Here is a 22,113-nt window from a genome sequence, read left to right on the forward strand (position 1 = left end):
AAGCTACACAGAGAAACCCTGTCTCGAAAAACCAAAAAAAAAAAAAAAATATATATATATATATATCAGAACCTGTCTTACGCTTGGCTTATATGAGAGCTGCCTTGTGGCTGGCTCCTATCTTGGAATCATTACATTATTCCAAATCACATCATATGATTTCACTTATGTTCCTAATAGTATTGTTTGTTGGCTTGTTTTCTGTTCAAATTCTTAACCACTGATATGTATTCTTTTTAGAGAGCTGTGCTTTTATAAAAGTGAAGTATATAATTAGCTATTTAATAATTGTGAAATATTTTTGTCATTAATTTTGAAGCCCAGGTTCTTCAATGGAGTATTATATTGTTTGGTCAAGAATATTTTAAATTTCGAGTACTGAGTTTTTAAGCATTTATTCATCAGTCAAATGTTGTTGACTGTATATTGTATACCAGATATTGATGTTTGTACTCATATAGTCAATGATTGACTGTTTCCTTGTTAGTTATATTTGGTCTCTTTTTATTTGTACAGGAGAGATTAAACAGATTCTAGAAAATGAACTTCAGATACCTGTGCCTAAAATGCTGTTAAAAGGCTGGAAGACTGGAGATGTGGAAGACAGTGTGAGTTTCTTAATTGACTAGAAATAAGAAAACTAAGTTATATGATTAGCTAAGTAATGTCTAAAAGTTGTTTTAGTTTGTGTGCTTGCTTGCTTGTTTTATGAGACAGGATCTAATGTAGCGCAGTCTGATCATTAAACTCTCTATGTAGCTGAGGATGGCCTTGAACTCCTGATCCTCCTGCCCCCCCCCCCTTTTTTAACATTATTTTATGTGTATTGGTGTGAAGGTGTCAGATCCTCTGGAACTAGAGTTACAGACAGTTGTGAGCTGCCATATGGGTGCTGGGAATTGAACTCAGGATCTCTGGAAGAGCAGCCAGTGCTCTTAATCACTGAGCCATCTCTCCAGTCCCCCTGCCTTTCTTTATTTCCCCCAAATGCCGGGATTTTAGGCAAGCACTACCATGTTCGTCCTGAAAGATTAGTTTTAGATAATTTATATATGTCAGAAGTAAATTTGGTAGTAGCTATTTAGTTTAATTCCCAGATGTTTTTCAAGTTAAGTAATTTCATATAAACCAATAATGGTTTTAAATGAGTTTAGGTGTGCAGATAGAAACACTATGTGGCATGGTTTTCTATTTCTAAGTATTTTTTTTAGAAGGTTGGTACCTTTTTGAGAGCATTTACCTTTTTCTCAAACCTCTTAGGGTATCAGTGAGTGCCCTGGAATAATAATTTACTGACCAATTACTTACTGGCCTGAAAGAAGTCACACACACTGTGTACATTTATGCCAAGTATTGCATATGGAACAAAGATAATAGGAAACTTTTAAAACTTGGAAAATTTAAATGGTAAGAATATTTCTTCATTTCCTTGGTTAGTGACAGGTGCATGGAATGAATTTATATCTTGAGAATTTACAGAAGGTACAGTAGTTTTCAAGTAATAGTGGCTATTGTTTTGGACCCCTTAAACCCAGCCTCATGTATAAAATATTTCACTTTTCTTTCTTGAGAGAGAAGAGAAATGGAGAAAGAAATGAGTTAGTTTTGTGTTTTTAAGGCAGATGTAATTATGAATCTTAACACTATTGCTGAATTTATATTTCTACAGCCAGGCATAAGTAAAATTCTTTGGTTTCATTATTTTGTGAATGTTTTGTGGTAAGTTGTGCTTATAAATTATATATAAGTATCAAAATTTATATACTGAGTTGGTCTTATGTTTCATTGAGACATTGACTAGAATTCCAGATAGGCAAGAAAACTTTAAAGTTTAATACAGTTAATGATGTACTATACTATACTAGTGGTCAGCAAGCCTCTTCTGTATAGTCAGGTAATACATATTTAAGTTTTATACAGCCTCTATTACTACTATTCTGCTCTATTCCCAAAGAGTGAGAGCACCCCTGACAATATGTGAAAAGCAAGCATAACATTTTTCTGGTGTAACTTTACTCATGGACACAGAATTCTAATGTTATGAAATTTCATGTCATGAAATGTTCCTTTGATCCCTCCCCAATCATTTAAAAACATAAAAGCTATTTTAACTCACACACACCATATAAAAACAGCTAGGTTTATCCCATGTCCTTAGTGTGTTGCTTCTTGGTGCTATGTAGTCCTCAGGTTGAAACCCAGGGCTGTTGACATCCTAAGGAAGCTCTTTATTAACTCATGTTCACTTCTCGTCCTTGTCTATTCTGGTATACAGGGTTTTAAAAAGGTACTGATAAATAATTCAACAACCTTGATAGAAATAAACAGCAAGAATGAAATCATTTATATAGATTTTTTTTTTAAATTTAGAAACCTGTGGTAATAAAATAATATTACATCCATTTTCAGTAGTTTGTTAAAAGAAGGATGATAATTTTGAAAATCTTCTTAAGATATTGTTCTAGTATTTGGACAGTCTTTTGTCTAGAACAATACTTCCAGTTATTTATATATCCTTCCATGTGGGATTTCTATTCTCAAGCTATTAAGTTTTTGATTGCTTCCAAATTTATATTCCACACTATACCTCAGTGAATTCACATGTTTAAATTGACAATTAACTCTTGTATTTGCATATCTTCTTTTCCTTCCTCTTTCTCTTCCTCCTTTCCCTTTTCCTCTTTTCTGTTTCCTGATTATTTGAGATAAGATCTCATGTAGCACAGACTGGTCTCAAACTACGTAGCTAAAGCTGTCTTTGAACTTCAGATCTTTCTGTCTTCACTTCTGTTTACAGTCTGGAGAAGGATCTACAATAGCATATTTTCAGTTTTGCATGAATGACTGCATTACAGTTTATAGCAACCCAAAGTAAGAGAATAAATGCAAATGATAGCTAGATAGATAGAAAGAAAGCAAAACATCGTCAAATTTGGTACTCAAAACATCCAATGAAAATTGACTGGGGAAGCCCCTTTAAGGTAGCTAGCTGGAGTTCTCCATCCACAGTGTCCCCTCACCCCCACCCCTAGGTGAGACTTCCAAGTAAAAGGACAAATAGCAACTGTTAGAGATAACATCATCAAACTGGATGCTTGCAACACCCAGCAAAAATTGACCAGGGAAGCTGAGGCAGTCATCTGGAGCTCACTCACAGTTGAGTTTTCTCCACCTGACTAAGCTTCCCATAGCTGAGCTTCATGCTTCTCTTTTTTCATGGTAGGCACTTTCATGCTGTGGATAAATAATAGTAACATCTGTTGGAAATGTTTTACCTTCTAGCTGTTTTCAAGGACAAAAGTTTTTACTCTTGGTCTGTTTTGCTATTTATTATCTTCTCTCCCTAACAGTGTTAGGTGAGGCAGCCTGTTCACAGACCTTGAAATACTTTGAGACATTTCTGCTTGGGTTTGAAATGGTGGAGGACAGCCCTGATTCCTGAGCCAGCCTCTTGAATGAACTCAAACAGCGCATGACAGTTTGCCACATTGTGTATATTTCCCCTTCCCAGGAGCTGAGATTATGGATGTGCAATGACCATATCCAACTCTGTACTTGTGTATCTTACTGGCATCTCAAACAAACATGCTCTAAAGAGAACCCCGATTCTCTCTGATGTTGTTTTCACTAGTCCTCAATCAGTGGCAACCTTGTATAGCCACTGGTAAAGCAGAGATTGTGGCCAGGAGTCTTTTTCTTTATCTCACAACACCTCACAAAATAGCACAGAGGATATTTTGGGAAATCCTATTGATTTACTTCTAAAATATATCTCAACTAAGGCTACTTTTCAGTAATTTTTGTTACAGTTGCCTAATCCAGACTGTTAGTATCTTTATCTGGACTGCACCATCGTTTTCTTAGCAGCCAGAATGATCTTTTAAAAACATAAGTTGAAGTACATTGCTTGTTTGTTGAAACAGAGTTTTACTCCTTTCTCAACTTTACAGTATCCCCAGAGTTTTTTAAACCTTCATCTTCTATGCTATTTAAAATATATTATATATATATATATATTAACCAGGATTAAGCTTTTTACCCAATCCCTGACAGAAAACGTTCAATTCTCTGGAACCATTATTACCTCCAAATCTTTATACAAATGGCTCTTTTTCTATCTTTTGAGTTTTAGACTTATACTACCTCTGTAACAGACATTTCTCATTTGGCTCTCACCCCATGATTCTCCACCATAACATTATAAGAAGAGGGGCCATATCTGTTTCTTCATCAGCGCTTATAGAATAAAAGTTCATGGATTAGTGCATGAATAATTGGCCTAAAGAAAAGGGTCCATTTTATTTAATTATGCCACGTATGTTTTGATGGGGAACATTTCATGGAGAATCATTTGATAGTAGATTAAAAAAAAGCACGACAATGACTTGATTGAATACTAAGAGTATTTTCTTTAGTCCACAAAGTAATAAAGGATAAAGGTAAAGTTGATTCTCCTGTGTATATATGTATGCACTTTGTTTGCATGCTAACATTATCGAGAGAACATATCAATTTCAAAAAGGTGTTACATATTTGACATAAAATTAACTTTGGTGTCTCCTGGGGTAGGTTGTACTCTTATAGGTAATTGTGTATTGTGGTGTTTGTTTTTCAAACCATGCACCATAAACCATTAATAGGTTGTGAAGTTAATTGAATGGGTAATAGACAACATAAAGAGGAAGGAGGAGAAGAGAAGTAAAATACAACAGAAATGTCATTCTAATGTAAATAATTAGGGTATTTATTTTTATTTAAGACTGCACTTAGTAAGATGGGCCCTCTCATGGAGCAGTTAAAAGTTCTTCCTGTGGCCTGCTTGGGTAAGATCACCTTTCTCCAGGTGTCTTTTTCTCCATCTGCAGAATTAAGGAATTCTTATTTAAGGATTCCTTAAGCACTCCTTGCTTCTTAACACTTAGAGCCTTGCCATTATTTGTTTTGACTCTGCCAGGATTGACTTTGCTACATTCACTTGTTTATGTCAATCACTGTAAGGAGTGTGAGATTTCCAAATCACTCCTCTCTGGAATCTTCATAGACTACACATCCTACACCTGGCTTATTTCTCCTTCCTCTACAGTGCCATAAGGCTTTTTGCTATGTGCTGTGGAACTAATCCATCATTAGCAAAGTTACTTTTATTAAACTCTTCTATGTACATTTCCTTTACTGTCTTCCTCTGAGTGAAAGCCACCTTCATTAAGAAGTTTGTTCCTTTGTAGTCTTCTTCATGTTAGTTTTATTTTGGCAGTCCTCATACAATTAAAATAAATTGTAAAATATATATCTCCATTTTTACTTCTAGATCATTATCAGTCTTTTCTATCAGAATTTCTCTATCTTTGAATTTATGTCAGAAGGTTATATCACCTTTGATAATTTACTAAAGTTATCATCTCATTTCCTTATGATTGTTAACTTCTGGCTTATAGTTATTCTTTGTCTTAATTCTTATTAATTTAATTTTAAATTCCATTAAGACTTAGACAATATGTTAAAAATATTTATTTTATGTTTTGCTTTTGTGTATGCATTTGTGTATGCATTTATGGGTATACCTGTCTCCAGAGGCCAAAACAGGGTGTTAGATCCCAGGAACTGGAGTTACAGATGGTTGTGAACAGCCTGGCCAAGGTATGGGAACCAAACTGGTTCTTTGCAAGAACAGCAAGCGAGCACACTTAACTGCTGAGCAGTCTCCAACCCCTCTTATTAATTTCAGTACCTTGTAAATTAGTTTTACCTTGGCCACCTAGTTACTTGGACCTTTTCCCTACACAAATCTTTCAACACAGTCTTTGCCTCACTCATTTCTCCATGCTTTTTAACATTGGACTCAGAGTGGCAGGAGCTTTCATCTTCATTTCAGTTTTCTGTCGTTTGTTTTTTGCTTAACAGTTCTCACGTTTTAATTCATCTCTTAATATTCTAGCTCCCAGCAATCCTCCAACTCATGCCTTCAATACATTATTTCTGCCATGTTTTTTAACTTAAAAATTACATTTATTTATTTGTTTAAACATTTGTACTGGCTGTTTTGTCTCAAGTGCTTTCTCTGTATATTTTTATTTGTTGCCTTGCCACCTTCAAATCTTTGCTCAATGATCACAGTCTCTGATTATCCATTTTAAAATCGCAAAGCTCCCCTAACTCATATTCTTCATCCCTGCTCCCTGCCTTATCTTTAATTAAAAAACCCAAAAAACCCCAAACCAAAAAACTATCACCTTCTAATTTTCAACTATATAGATTACTTTAATTCTACTAAAACATAAGCTCTCCCTTATCACCCCCCCTCCAAAAAAAATTAGTATGCCTAGGTTATTTTAGCCACTCTTGTGATTAGGGTGGTCTTGGTACAGAGGTGTAATGCAGAAAGATTCTGTGAATAAAATGCATGCTCTGAGTGCATGATGTGAAAATGAATTTTCTAATGTGCATAGCTGTCAGAAAGCATGTTAGCAAGTGCTTACTTTAGATTGGGAGTCTAAAAATGTATGAGTTATGTGACAGTAAAATTTAAATAAGTTTGTGTATGGGTATGGCTCAACATATCTTTTTAATAAATAAAGATCTTTAGAGTCAGAATAAAGTGATCTAGGTAACTCTTACTAGAGTCCACATCCAAGTTACATAACCTCTTAGGCTATAGCGCCTCACCCTTAAAGATCCCTGGTTTGAGGTGCTTGCTATAATTTTTTTCTAGGTCTTAAAATTTTCTGAAAGCCTACACAGATTTTTTGCTATAATATGATTATACTTCAGTGGAGAAATTAATGACTCTTAATTGTACTTATCTATATGCATCTCTAATGAGCTAAAAGTTTATATTGTACTGTAATGCTCAGATTTGTAGTAATTTGCAGTAAAAATTGCGGAAATAAGATTGTTTGAATTTAGCTGCTCTTCTGTTATATTTAGGAAATTACCAAAAGATGAAAGACCAACCTAAAAGTTGCCAAACATTCAAGAATTGTAAAAATCAATAATGTACAAAGTCAACATTTATTTTTGTTTTCTCTTTTTTTTTTTCTATTTCAGACGGTCTTAAAATCATTACACTTGCCAAAAAACAACAGTCTTTATGTCCTTACACCAGACTTGCCACCACCTTCATCATCTAGTCATGCTGGGTAAGGTATTTATTTTTCCTGGAAATCTGAAAGGAAAAATTTGATGGGAAATTTTTATAAGTTGTGTATAGTGTAATAAATAAAGCTTTAACTACTGCCAACTGTTAAGTGTATTAGTTTTCACACTATTTGGTTTAGATTATGCATTTGATTTCCTGGTAGAATCCTCTTTCAAAGAAATATTTGTGGGAAATGCCTGTATATTAAAAATAATCAAAACAGAATAGAGCTATTGCTCAGTACTATCTACTGTATTTAGGGTTCTGAGTTCCTTGTGAGCACTTAAGGGGAATGGAGGGGAGAGTCAGAATAGCCCTTCTTTGATTGAAGGAGAAGGATTAGAGGGAGTAGAAAGAATAAATACAACACCAGTCTCTTATTGCCAAAGAAGATACAAGTTTGAGGAAAATACAGTAACTTCTACAGGATAAAGCTAGAAAAACACCTACTTAGGTTCTCATAGAATTTTTTTCTTTACTTAGGATAGAAGGACTCATTGTTGCTTTTAATTCTTATAGAACTCAATACATGTGTATAGTAATCTAGTATTTAGTTGCAAATTAAATTTAGTAGTAGTAGTATAAATGAAGCACATGGCCTGTATATACTGATTGTGCTAGTGACAAAACTGGTTTTTCTGAGTCTTTATATTATCTCAAAACTAATGTCAAGGTGACTTTGGAGTTTCATGGTCTTTATGTTCACCTGTTGATTTTGTTGTCACCAGAATGTCATGCTGGACTGATGGAAATTGTCTTCTTCATTGCCATGTAGCTGACCTCCGATTACTAATTATTCCCTAGGCCTGTAGGGCCTACAGTACTGCTGAAATTCAGTGCTTATTGGGGAATGAAAAACTGTCTTTTAGTTGGCTTATTGACTTTTACCAAATTTCAATGATGTTGTTTCATGGGTAGGAACAAACAGAATATATTCAAAGAAAGACAAATGATGTAGTATGAAGGGACATATGTAAAGACTCATGGCATTGAAAAAGTATTAATATGCATTTAATTGAGACCTCCTAAAAGGTCAGGGCTCATTTTTGTAGATGTTTATTCACTTTTATAAAAAACTTCGAATTTTTCTCTCAGTGATAGTATAGTGTAATTTATTTACTAAAACAGATATAAAGTAACATGTTTTTAAATTAACTGACATGAGTTTCTTTAAGTTTTGGTCAGAACTGTAAAGAAAATTCTACCTCCATGTCTTCTTATCTTCCTCTGTTGATTTTACTGCCACTAGGGGGTGCCTGGTAATTGAGTCTTTGTACTGACAATTTCTTTTCTGGTCCCAAAAATTACAACATAAATTATATCAGCATCTGTAATTGAGTTCAGAATTATTTTAGTGTAAAGTTGATTTTTAGACAACAAAATTTCAAGCTGAGAATTTAAGAGTGAAGATGTTGGTCATAATCTGTATAACAGTTGAAAAGCATTTTAAATTATTTAGAGTTCAGTAATAAATTGAAGGAGTGAAGCATTATATCTGTGGCACAACTTCAAATCAAATTATAATTTATAATAAAACTAGAAAAGGGGAAATGTTATTGTATTATTATGGGAATGATTAAGTTCATCAATATGTTTTTATTAATTAGTTGATAAAAGACAAACTCTGTTCTCAATGAACTTGTAACCTAGTCATTAAAGACATTAGGCCTTTAAAAATCTCTTTCCTTTTCAGATAATTTTCTTAATTACACTTTATTGCTTGTTCTTATCCAGAAATCCAGACTATTCTATCTTGTCTCCTTTGTAGTGTTTCATTTCCCCTCTCATTTGCTCTGAATGTTGGTATTCTTGAGAGCTCATTTCTCAGCAATCTCTCTTACTGTACCTTTTCCTAGAATCTGTTTTCAACCTTTCAATTTTTAAAGATGTTTAGATAACTTAGAAATTTCTTTTACAAGCTTGCATGCCCCGGTTTCCCAAGAGGCTTTCATTTATGTGTCCGGTGTAATTGGGAGTTAGGTGTTTAGAACTTACTCATCCCTTTCCTGGGAAAACTGTGTAAGTGCCCACATAGGCATAGTCTCCAGTGAAAACAGTGTGACATGCTGAAGCATAGCCTAAGTAACATGATGATTGCTAAAAAGGTCACTTAGTTGAGAATTTAAGTAATTGACTTTGTTAAGGTAAATTTTGGTTGAGAAGTAGAACTAAGTATTGGATTTTTGTATATTTTAAAGAATAAGTTAGAAATGAAAACAAATTACATTCACAGAATACTTGATTGTAAAGGGAAGTAGGTTTAAGAGACAGAATTACTTGAAATAGGAGGAGAACAAGACAGTAGTAAATAGGAACAATTCAAACAAGTAAAACAAATAAAGCCTGGTGGCCAGAAGGGGTATGGGAATGTTAGTCTGCAGGAGCATGTGTAACAGAATACCATAAATTGGGTGACTTAACAACCCAATTTTAGTTCTCCAGATTTGTAGTCCAAAATAGAAATGCAGGCCAGGTCAGTTTGTGATGAAGGCATTTTCCCGACTTTGTAGATTGCCAGCTTCTCATAGTATCCTTGCTTGGCAGGGGGAAAAAAAGTGATTGAAGTGTTTTTTTCCTTTCTTCTTATAAAAACACCAATCACATTGGATTAAGGCTTCAACCTTATGACCTGAATTACCTCCTTAAGACCATATTTCAGATAGCATCAAATTGGAGTTTAGGCCTTCTACATATGAATTCTAAGGGTAATTTCAAGGGCCAGTTCTGAGTAGGACCGGAGTCTAGGATAAAGTATTGAAGTCAAGTTAGCTAGCAGGGTTAGAGGCAGTAGGAAAGGTAGAGAGCTGATTGGGGCCAAATGGAGAATGTTTCTGAGTTCTGGATTTTAATAGTTATAGTAGCAATGACAAAGTCCAAGTTATGGAAAATACTGAAATAGAAACTCAAAGGAGAATAAGAATATATTGTATTACTTAAAGGAGAATAAGGATATCAAGAAAATATAAAGTATTTGATAAGTGACTTAATTGTCATTCATGAAGGCTGGCTCTCTGCCAAGCCCTTTTCACACATTATTTTTCTTAAGTCATTACAGTAAATCATTAGTAGATTTTTACCCACATTTTTCATTGAGGAACCTGAAGTGAAATGTGAGGTGAGGACAGAGATATGACATGTATAGCTTCTTCTTTAAAGACGGTTGTAGATAGTCTGATTATCTTTAGTCCAAATTTAAAAAAACCTAAGCTTAGGTATCAATATCACAACTAATGGTGGTAAAAACTAAAGAAAGCAATCTAAATTTGTCTAGGAAAAAAAACCGTAATGTATCAGTAGCTAGGCATTTAAAAATGAGTATAGGAAAACAACAGTAAAGAAGACATGCAATGGCAAAACAAATCAAGTATATTAACTATCTATAAATAAGATAGAATTAAATTTCTTTATTAAAGCAGATGCCCTGGCCAGGTGTGGTAGTGTATGCTTGCAATCTCTTTAGTCCAGGGTGGTAGAAGCAGAGATTGAAGCAATTTAGCTCCTATTAGGTCAGCTAGGGCTACATAGTAACATTTCATAGCAACAAAACAGCAACAACAAACCAAAAAACTAAGACAGAAATTCTAAATTTGGATCTCCAAAAATTCCTTTAAGGTAGTAGCAGAGAAAATACAAAATAAGAAGGAAATTATGCCTTAAGTATTCCAGACTACTATTACCTAAAAGAATGTACTATAATAATGTTAATAATACCTCAGCTTCATTTTAAGGCAAATAGCACTGAGGAACAATTTTCCAAGAATATACAATAATTGTGGACGTGTATGTTCAAGTCAGCAAAATTTAACAAAATTACAAAGAAAAATAGACTAGTCTGAATTGTCTATCAAATTTATTTACTGATTTTGTAAGCTATAGAAGATTTGAACAACTCAATCAAACATATATGAAATACTTAAGAAAATAGACCAAAATGTCAGTTTCAAAGAATCACAGTCATATTGATCACATTCTTAGACCTCTGCTTTCACAAATGATATTTATTTCCAAAAATATTTTAAGAAACTAGTGTTACAGTCAGAACAATGCATCATTTGATATGATTCTTAAAATAACTTGTCATTCCTCAGGAATAAATTGATACAGTCAGCATTTTAAGTACATAAGTTTAATTTTAATTAACATTATTATTAGACTTTTAATAGTAAGATTTTAAGGTATTGTATTGGTAAATGTTTTTAATAAGTCCTTTACAAGCAGCTCATTTTAAGAAAATGGCATTCTGGATGAAAAACGCATTCTGTCTCCAATTAAAGCATCAATGGTGATCACAGCACATCTAATTGGAGTGATGTACCAAATCCATTTATACAGTTTACTGCCTATTGATAGAGATTTGCTTGTTAGCATCACACTTTGAAAAAGAGCTGCAGGTATTCTTTATGACAAGAACTTATTTAATGGACAGCCAGAAAGTTGTTCACTGATTCACAAAGCAAGAAAATCAATACATGCAAATGTGCTTTTTAAAAATTTTTTCCTCTACAAATGGAATTATGGTTATACAGTTTTGTTATTTTCTACTTGGTGTAGATCTCAATATATCAATATCAGCACTAATTACCATGTTTTGATTAATCTTAGATACTTTGGTTGAGACATTTTGTTGAATCCAATATATCATTGTATTGATAAACTGTAATTATAGGCATAAGGCCACCTGGACTTTGAAATTATCTTGAAAAACGTTATTAGGAATTATGTAAAATGAAATATTTGTTTATCTAGACATATTTAATTGCCAACAAAGAAAGCAATTAAAAGTAGCTGCAGACTAAGAGGCCAACCTTTGTTAAACATGGTTTTAAGATTGTTACAGAACTTGTGGTGATGATAACGTGGTGTCTTGGAGGATGTTAACAACTGTAGCGGAGTGTTAATTAAGAATGAGGTAATCTTCAGCTCAGAATTATTAGTATCATGTTAGTTTAGCTGGACAGGAGTAAAACCAAGTTTTGGTTATGATAATAGCTCGTCATATTTATAGTGGATAGATTAACATTTTATTTTTTATGCTGTTCCCAAGACAGTTTTAAAATCCTCAATGAAATACAATCATATGTAAACATCAAGGCCTTAGCTCATTTACATATGTGCCAGATTTTCAAACTGATTGCTATTTGAACCTAATCTGTCATTGCTGGCTGCATTAGCTACAACAAACATTACATTTACATATTGATTTCTTATTTTGTTTTAGTGTAAATAATCTATAATTATAGTAAATTTGGTCTTTTGTTGACAAGGGCTCATATGACTCTTAAATTTAGAATGGAAATTTAAATTACCATGTGTTTTGCTTCTTAATTCAGAATCTGGTGTATCTCAAAGGAAAAAAAGATAATTATAGATCACAAAATATTAAAAAGAGTCAAAAGAAAAATCTTAATGTTTAGAAAGATACAAATTGTATTTCTCTAAAATGATAAACATTTTAGTATAAAAATTCATGGTAAATTAAATAAGTTACTATTTCTGCTTCAGTCATTAGACCATGTTTAAAAAACAAAATCTGATGTAAATGGATGTAACGATCCTATTTTATATTGATACACACACACACACACACACACACACACACACACACACACACACACACACACACACGTCCAGCTCCAGAAAATATATACCCCGTATACACAAAAGAACTTCCAGTGTCTGTATTGGTGTTAATATTTATCCTAATTACACATATAACTAATGTAGAAAGTATACTTTTGTGTATAGATGTCATTAGACATACAGTATTTTAAGTAGAAGTGACAATAAACTCCCAATTTCCATGTAGACTGATTAAAAGTATATTGTATTTTTTTCTGGGAACACTTAGTTGGAAAAATGGTGGCTGCTATATTACTTAAACACTGATAATATGGTTAAACTTTACTAAGGTAATTTATATACCATAAATTTTCAATTCCTAGGTGTGAGTTGGCCAGTTCAAAAGCCTGAATTAAACTAATGACAGATTTTTCTTTGATGCAAACTTTACCTCATCAGTGAGGTTGTTGTCACAGAATGTGGTATACTGGGTAGCTTAAACACAACTATGTGCTTTTCAGCCTCATGGAGGTTGAGAGAAGTCCAAGATGAAGGCACCAAGAGACTCACTTCCTAGTGAGGGCTTCCCCCTGGCTTGACTGCCTTCTTGAAAGTCTTCGTGCCAGAAGAGAAATAGAGCTCTACTTTCTTAGTTAGCTTGTGATAATACTAATCCAATCATGGGACTCTCATGGCTTCATCTAAATGTGATTATGTCAGAAAGCACTATATATCATACTAGGAGTTAAAATTTTAACATGAATTTTGGGGAGAATATGAACATTTAATTCTAAAAGCCCTGAAGTTTAAGAATGAATTTCTCTTTTCTAGTTTTGATTTTGGTGGATTTATAACTTAAAACAGTGTTTTCTCTAGATAGCCTGTTACTTGATAGGCAGGCTATGATTTAGAATTACTGAGTCTTTTGCATACTAAAGACTTTGAGAGGGGATTCTGGACTGAAGGGATTACTGAGAGGGTCCTTTGATTGCTGCTGTCACTGTTCTTGATTGACGACATGGCGCTGTTACTAATTGGTAGGAAGAAGTTATTCTCTTCTTCCGTTCTTTAGCAATTAATAACTGCTCTGTAGCTATCTGGTGATCAAGTGGTGTTTCTTTTCGAGGGGAGGGAAATGTAGTAGTAGTAGTTGTGTGTGTGTGTGTGTGTGTGTGTGTGTGTGTGTGTGTGTGTGTGTGTGTAACATAGCTCGCCCATGGCTCTTGTGGTAGTCAGAGGACCACTTGTAGAGTTGGTTTTCTTTTTAGTGTTGTGGGACATGGGAAATCAAATTTAGAGTTGGCAGCAAGTGTCTTTACCTGCTGAACCATCTCACCCTCAAATGCAATTTCTATATTAAAATGCATCCTTCAGTTAACCTTGAAAAATTGCTATTTAAGTATTCTTGAAGTTATTTTCTGACTTGCTGATGTGCTCTCTTAATGTAAAAGAAATTAGCAAGACAGTGAGGACTATTTTTTTTTTTTACTGTTTTTAGTTTTATCAGTAATTACCAGTAATACATGGTATTCTATGTTTACATATATAAAAATGCCTATATTAGAGCTTCAAATTTATTATAGGGGTTTGTGTACTAATATTTATTTTTACATGATCTTCTTGAACAAAAGTGAAGGAGAATGTAAAAATGTTTAAGTTAAGCCAAATGCATTAACATGGTATTGGCTTTCACTAGAAGGCATATATCTTACAGGTAACTTTCTGTTTCCTGCAGCATAGCTATAGTGGAATGAGTGTGTTTCAGGAATAATCTGGTATTGAAAGAAGCAGCCGGAGAGTTGTGGACCAAGAAGAATAAAGATGTTTTGTCAAAATTATTTCTCCATGTGTGTTACTAGTTTAGATAATGATGTTTAGTTATAATACTGAGACTTTGGGGGAATTGGTTACCATGTTTTTAGAGTTTTCACTTATACATTATTCTCTTCCCCATAATTTTAAAATTAAAGTAATTAGGTGCAGTTATTTTTTCCTTTAACTCTACCTAAGATAGGCTGAGACAGGGGATCACTTGAGCCTAGGAGTTTGGAGCCAAACCTGGGCAATGTAGTGATGCTGGCTCTTAAAGAAAAGTTAATGAATACATTAAATAATTATGGTCGATATATGTAAAAGTACTTATTACTTTGCTCATTAGGTGTTTACTATGATTATCTCTTATTTAATTTTACTCTATTTTATTTTGATTTGTTGCAAATAATCACCACATCAGACAAATGTTGATCATTCTGATTACATGTTAAACAGTTTTAGTCTGTCCGCCAAAGCAAAGACTAATAGTTTTAGTAACCCTTGTCTGTTTGTAGAAAACAAAACATGCCTTTGTTGATAAGTACAGATAGCCCAATTGAAAGAAAAATCACAATGGAGAAACACAATAAAGAGAGAAAATGTGTTCATCTAAAACCATTTCTTTATTGCGCTCACCTTTGTACTGCCTTGGAAAAGTTTGCCTGTTTGAAGGCTGGTAAGGTAGCTTAGTAGGTAAAGCACTTGGTACTAAGCTTGAGGACCTGAGTTTAATCCCTGGACCCACATGGTGGAAGGAAAGAGCCAATTTCTTCAGCTTGTCCTCTGACCTTGATGTGTGTGCCATGGTGCACACATACTTCCCATAAATTAATTATATTTTCAAATTATTTCTTTTATTTTTTGGGATTATAATACAATTAATTGTTTCCCCTGACCTTTCCTCCTACCAAACCCTCCATATACTCCATTTTGCACTCTTTCAAATTCATGGCCTCCTTTTTATTATTGTTAGATACATGTGGGTGTATGTATGTATATATATATATATTCCTTAATAAAACCTGCTGAGTGTGTGTGTGTGTGTGTGTGTGTGTGTGTGTGTGTGTGTGTGTATAAATATTCCTAAATAGAACCTGCTCAGTCTGTATAATGCTACTTGTATTTATCCATGTTTTCAGGCTGACCATTTGGTATTGATAACCAATTAGTGTATTCTCTTCTGATCTCAACATTCCTTAGTTGCCTGTAGTTCTTTACATAGGATTGAAACCTCTTGGGCTTTCTTGCATGGTGACTTCTGGTACCATACATAAATTTTTTTTTTTTTAAATAAAAATAAAGTTTACTGTTGTTATTTGTTTTTGGCTCTTTTTTGGGGGTGCCTGCCACCCAGTTCCCAAATAAATTTACACACAGAGTCTTATTATTACTTATGAATGCCTGGCCTTAGCTTTGCTTAGTTTCTAGGCATTTTCCAACTCCAAAGCCAGCTTTTTATTTTATTTTATTTTATTTTATTTTATTTTATTTTATTTTATTTTATTTTAATTTTTTTGAGACAGGGTTTCTCTGTGTAGCTTTGCGCCTTTCCTGGAACTTGCTTTGGAGACAAGGCTGGCCTCGAACTCACAGAGATCCGCCTGCCTCTGCTTCCCGAGTGCTGGGATTAAAGGCGTGCGCCACCACCGCCCGGCCCCATCTGCCATTTTTTATTCCTTTGAGTATTGGGTTATATCCTGCTGGTGGGGAGTCTGATTGTAAAAAGAACAAGTAGGGCATTTCCTTACAATTTTCTTGGCTTGTTGTCAGGTTATGGAAAAATCCTTTTTTAAACCTTTACTATTGACATGATGTTTTTTTATGAAATTCTGAGGCCTCCAGCATATTTCCTATCAATAGTTTATTAATCTCATCATTACCTTGTGCTATAGGACCTGGCAGACCTGTATGGAATTGGATGTGAGTTATATATAAAGAATGCTTCCTATTCCTGATTATATCTTGTAACTGAATAAATAACAAAGTTAATTCTGACTCATCAGGGATAAATTCTACAGTCTCAATATGTAAGACCACCCTTTCAGCATACCAAGAGTCAGTAACTATGTTGAAAGGTTCAGAAAAATCCATTAATACCAACAGAATAGCATACAATTCGTATTTTTGAACCAAATTATAAGGACTTTGAACCACTTTACTTAAATTTTCTGACTTGTAACCAACCCTTCTAAACAATGACAACTATCCCAAACCCAAAACCTATTGAAAGACCAAAAATCACTCGCCCCACCCCACCTCTTGGGAATGTGGGTGCTATGTTCTTAAAATTGCTTCATACTGTTTGTGGGTGAAGGCATCTTTAGGGTCCTGGAGTGAAAATTTTGAGATAATGACCAAGTCCTGGGAAGACTAGCAGTAACCTTTGCTGATAGATATCACCTGTCAGGATCAGGAGGCATGTGGAGGACAGAGGTCGATTTGGGGTGTTTTCCTTTGTTGCTTTCCACCTTACCTTTTTGAGATAGTCTCTCTTCACAGACTAAAGCTCACTATTAAGTATAGGTTGGCTGATCAGGCTACCCCTGGAATATCCATCCTTGTTTGTACTCCCACCCTACTTCCAGTGCTGAAGTTACAGCCATAAGTCACTTTTCACCTGGGTGCTTGGGGACATGAATCAGGTCTTCATCGTGCAGAAAGTACTTTACTTAATGAGTGATATCCCCAACTCCATTAAAAAGATTTTTTCCCTGTACAAACTCATAAATCATGAAGAATAATTGCTATAAAGGCACTGTAGATCTTTTTGTTGGTGTTAGATTGTCACTGTGAGTTTTTAAAGTTTCAACATCTCTTAAGTGTTCTATTTTCAGTGTTATAATATGCCACCTCATAGCTTATGCAATAAAAATTCACTCTTGGCTCTTTAAAGTTTAATATTCATAGTCCTATAAAGGAAAAATTTATTTATTATTTCAGAAGAGGGAACTGCATATTGACAGAGTAGTCAAGTGTCTAAGATAGGGCTTTAGATATTTAGGCACTCACCAAAATACTGCTGAAAAATGATTGACTTGCTATGGTCAAACAGCTAACCCTGGTAGAACAGAAGTTTAGAGCCTGCTCCCTAATACCCTAGCAGTTTTAGGCTTGTGTCTCTGTATGTGTATATGTTCCATCTCCACAGCTATCCAGAAATTATAGAACTGACTAAATGATTTTCTCCTCAACAGTATGGCAGTTGGTGCTGGTCCTGTCAGACTTGTCTGCAAGATTATTGCTCAAGTCTGCTAGCAAAACCAAGCAACAGATCTAAGAAACTGCATAAAGGCAACCACAAAAAGTATACATATTTATGGATTCATTTCTATATATAAAATAGTGAAGATTTTGAAATTCTGAGTTCCTTAGCTTAGCTTCTGTAGTCTTCCATAATATACCCTTCTTCCTTCTCCTTTCCCTCCTCCCTACCACCTCCTTTTTTAAAATGATTTTTTGAATTGTGTTTTTTTGTGTAGCACTGACTGTCCTAGATCCCAGTCTGTAGGCTTGGGCTCGAACTCAGAGAGATCTACCTGCCTCTGCCTCCTGAGTGCTGGGATTCAATGTGTGCACCACCATTGCCCAGCCTCCCTCTTCCCCCTTTTTTTAAATAAGGAAGAAAGTTTTGTTTGACTCATAGTTTTAGAAGTTTTAGTTCATGTATATTTGACCCTGTTACTCTTGGGCCTCTGGCAGGGCAGTATGGGGTTGGGGGTGGGTGGGTAAGGACAAAGAGGGGAGGGAGGGAGAGGAAGGGAAGCCAGGATCCCTACGTTCCTTTTAAGGGCAGGCCTTCTAAATGACCATAACTTGCTTTCTGAAAATAGCTCCACCTCCCAGAAGTTTCCACTATCCCAAAATGCTACTTGTGGATACCACGCCTTGAACACAAGTGTCTTTGTGTTACATCTCAGATCCACACACACTTTAATACCTGGTTTTAGGATTAGGTTAAGGGAAATCCCAAATTTGAGATGCTTTCCTGAAGCCTGCTCTGTGTATGGACAGTGACTTGCTTGGAAGGGTCACTGTGGTGGTTTTCTGGGCTGTTGTCCCAGACTGTAACATTCTTGGGAGCCTGTGCCTGATCCAGGTGTAAGGAAGGGCTTCAGGAATTGAAATGTCTCTCTCCCTTGCTTCTGCCCCTGGGCTCAAGGGAAGGCTCTTGTGCAGTTAACTTGTGTCACTTATCTCTACTCCTCCATTATAGTCATACTGAGCCTTCTATGTTGCCAGCTATCTTCTTTTTCTTTTTCTCTTTTTTTTTTTTTTTTTTTTGCCTTTGTGTACTTTGTGTCTGGGCTTTGGCATGACTGAAGTCATTCTTCTACTTGAAACAGTTACTTCATTTGTTGTTGTTTTATGCTGGTCTTTATTGATTTTTTTCTCTTTACCATTAATCTTTAAATTGACTCCTCCTTGCCTTTGTTTCAAATGTTGGAATGTTCTAGGGTTCCATCTTGATCTTTCTGTTTTTCTCTTAGTACCTTCTTTCCTCACATGGTTTTATTTGGCACAAAGTCACATCTCCCATATGCCCGCATGCTTTGACTCTGCTCTTATATCTCTTAAGTGCCCATTTTGTGTGTTTTTTATTTTGTTTTCTTACAGAGAATGGAGCCACACATGGCCTAGGCTGGCCTCAGACTTGCCTTGTAACTGAGGATGCCTTTGAGCTCTAATCTTCCTGTCTCCACCATCTTGAGTCCTGAGTTCTCCTTTTACCTGGCTTTGGTTTTTACGTTCAGCTATATTGTATATAACATTGAAATTTCTTTTTGTGTGTCTCACATACAGTCAAGCTTAATTCATCTAAAACTTCACTCTCAATTTTCCTACCAATTGATTTTTGATGAATACAATTTCATCCTTTTGTTTGCTCAGACTGGAAATCTTGAGGTTGTATTTTTCTCTTGTTCTCTATCAGTAAATCATCAGTCTTCTGCCTCTAACCTGTATTCTGTATTTGATATTCTTACTATTCCTCCTTCTTTTCCTCACTTCTTTTGTGAATTAATCCATGCCTCTATTTCCCCCATCTTCAGTCTTTCTCTCTTTAGCTAGCACACACAGAGAATCTTACAGAGATGGAAATAGCAGCCGGCTCTTAGCGTATTCCTCTTTCAAACCCCTAGTAGCTTTCCTGTGCAGTTACTATGAGAACCTGCGAAAGTGGACCTTTGCTGATCGCCTTTTATTATGCCAACCTCAGTTGATAGGTCTTTTCCCTGGAGATGCCTTTCTCAGCTGTTCTGTTTACTGAAGTTTCCTGACCCTCTGTTATCTTGTATCTTATGATCTGTTTTACTTTCTTCATGGTACATAGCACTCTCCAAGTTTACTTATTTATTTACTTGTTCTTTGTCCCATTTGCCAGAAATTTAAGTTTCACGGAAACAAGGGCCATGTTTTTTTTTTTTTTTTAATTTTTTATTCCCCATTATTTCTCTAGAAACTAGAATGTTTTGATTATAGATTGGTATACAACAAACAGTGTCAAAGTTGTGTCCCGCCTCCCCCTCCCAAATGTGTATTTTGAGTGTTCAGTTTTAAGATCCTATTTGAATTTTAACCTTTGTGTGTCTTCTCTTGATATGGATTACTTTTTCTCCTCATGGACTCCTTTACCCCTTGACCAAGGGCAGAGTTAAGCATGTTTGTTTCAGTTTTCATTGAACTTTTATTTCAGTTCTACTGGCAGTGGTGTGTATGTAGCCCTATTAGACTGAGTTTTTCAAAGAACTATGTATTAATATTTAGATTGAATTCCTTTGCAAGGCATTGACCTAATGCTGCTTCAAAAATAAATATATTGATAAATACTTTAACTAGAATGATAGTTGTGTGACTTTGTTGTGTGAAAGACAAAGATGAATATGACTCTCACCTTGTGGAAACTCACAACTTGTTTATTACTAAGTGAATATCTGCAGTGTACCACTGCTTAGGTGCTAAAGATATAATAACAAATGTTCTTGCCTCAATAAACTTGTGTTTTAGTTGGATAAAATTTTTTAAAATTTATTAGCAATATTTTATATCTATGCTTCTTTTGTATTTTTTGTCTGTTAATAACCTGTGAACTCTTTGGCAGACAATAGGGTGAGCAGATTAAAAGCCTAATTCTAATCTTTATTCTGTGTGTGTTTATCACATTGTTCCAGATTGTCAAGAGAGGAGCCAAGTAGGCCAGAGCTATGTATCACACTCAGAATCTTTTCTGAGGCTATAGCCATGGCAAAATTACCCCCTTGACAGGCAGTGAACATATTTGAACATAATAGCAATAGATTTTTATTAAATTATTGATGAAGATCATGTTTCTTAATATTGACATAAAGTTGAATCTTGATATATTCTTAATTTATGTAGCCGATTACATTTTTTTTGTGTGTGTTTTTTATGCTTTTCTAACATTTGGGAACTTTGCTATAGGACTTTAAAAGTGTTGCTTTGAACTCTTCAATTTCTGAATTCTATATAGCTGAACCCTAAGTGAAAGCATTATTTTGAAAGAATTTTGGTATGCCGATTATAATTCTGTAGATTTCAGTGTCTTCTGAATTTTTGCCTAAAACATATTTTCTATTTTTTATACAGCATTTGTAAGTATAAACAAATTTTATAGTTCTGTTCTGGACAGCTGATTCATTAGCATTGAATCAGTCTTTCAGTACATTTGAATAAATATTTTAATAGATATTTAATATTTGGCAATTAGACAGTTGATTCTCTTGGAGGAATAAGAAAATAGATAACATAATAGAAAGTATGTAGTATTTGAAGTATCTGCAGTAGAAGTTTTAAAACACCTTGGTAGAGAAGGAGTTAACAGGTTAGCTCCCCTTGGTTGTTCTCAGCATGCTGTCTTGCCTTTAGGAGCTGAGAAGATGATAACATTGGGCCCGGACATGCCTATGTGGAAGTTAGGGTACTCCTGGGGTTTTTGCAGCTAGCTGTGAAGCAAGCTAGAACTTGTTCATCTCTGAGTTCCTTGTTTTTCTTTCAACCCTTTCAGTGCCCTGCAGGAATCATTAAATCAAAACTTCATGCTGATCATCACCCACCGAGAAGTCCAGCGGGAGTACAACCTGAACTTCTCAGGAAGCAGTACCGTTCAAGAGGTGAGTTATGTCTCACAGCTAAGGAATAAAGGTAGCTCATTATAGCTAATGTTGACCCTGTTAGAGAGGGCTTATCTGTTCTGGTAGAAACTCTCTTTATGTTTCATTATTAGGTTTTTAATTTTAATTAACTGGAGTATCAATGATTACTGTAGATACACTAAATGACTTGACCTAGAAATATAAATGTTGTAAGTGGGAACTCTTGGTAATTCTTAAAACACTCTGCTTAAAACTCTGCCTAAGAACAATTCATTATTATAAAAATGTTTCATGGTTTTATAGCAATTATTCAGATTTGGACATTGTTGACAGCATTTATTGTGGAGTGTGTTTCTATTTTATTGGAAAGGTCACTCTCAAATGTGTCATGCATTTGTATCATATACTTCTGCTTTAAACAGGAATTTGAAGAGGCTTCTCAAGCAGCTCAATCCTAGCTTTGGGCAGTGTTCATAAGATGTGGAGACGGTCATTTAG

General features: G+C 34.7%; 1 protein-coding gene across 1 annotated transcript in view; it reads left to right on the forward strand.

Annotated features, from left to right (window-relative positions):
• Faf1 (Fas associated factor 1) overlaps nt 1-22,113 on the forward strand; it is a 339,484-nt gene that overhangs the window by 95,042 nt on the left and 222,329 nt on the right. Inside the window, exons 5-7 of the mRNA XM_076564728.1 lie at nt 517-608; nt 7,045-7,136; nt 21,528-21,633. Coding sequence (XP_076420843.1) covers nt 517-608; nt 7,045-7,136; nt 21,528-21,633 — 290 coding nt within the window. The remainder of the gene's footprint in view (nt 1-516; nt 609-7,044; nt 7,137-21,527; nt 21,634-22,113) is intronic.

This window comes from Peromyscus maniculatus, chromosome 2, assembly GCF_049852395.1.
Source record: "Peromyscus maniculatus bairdii isolate BWxNUB_F1_BW_parent chromosome 2, HU_Pman_BW_mat_3.1, whole genome shotgun sequence".
In the NCBI taxonomy this organism is placed as follows: Eukaryota; Metazoa; Chordata; class Mammalia; order Rodentia; family Cricetidae; genus Peromyscus; species Peromyscus maniculatus.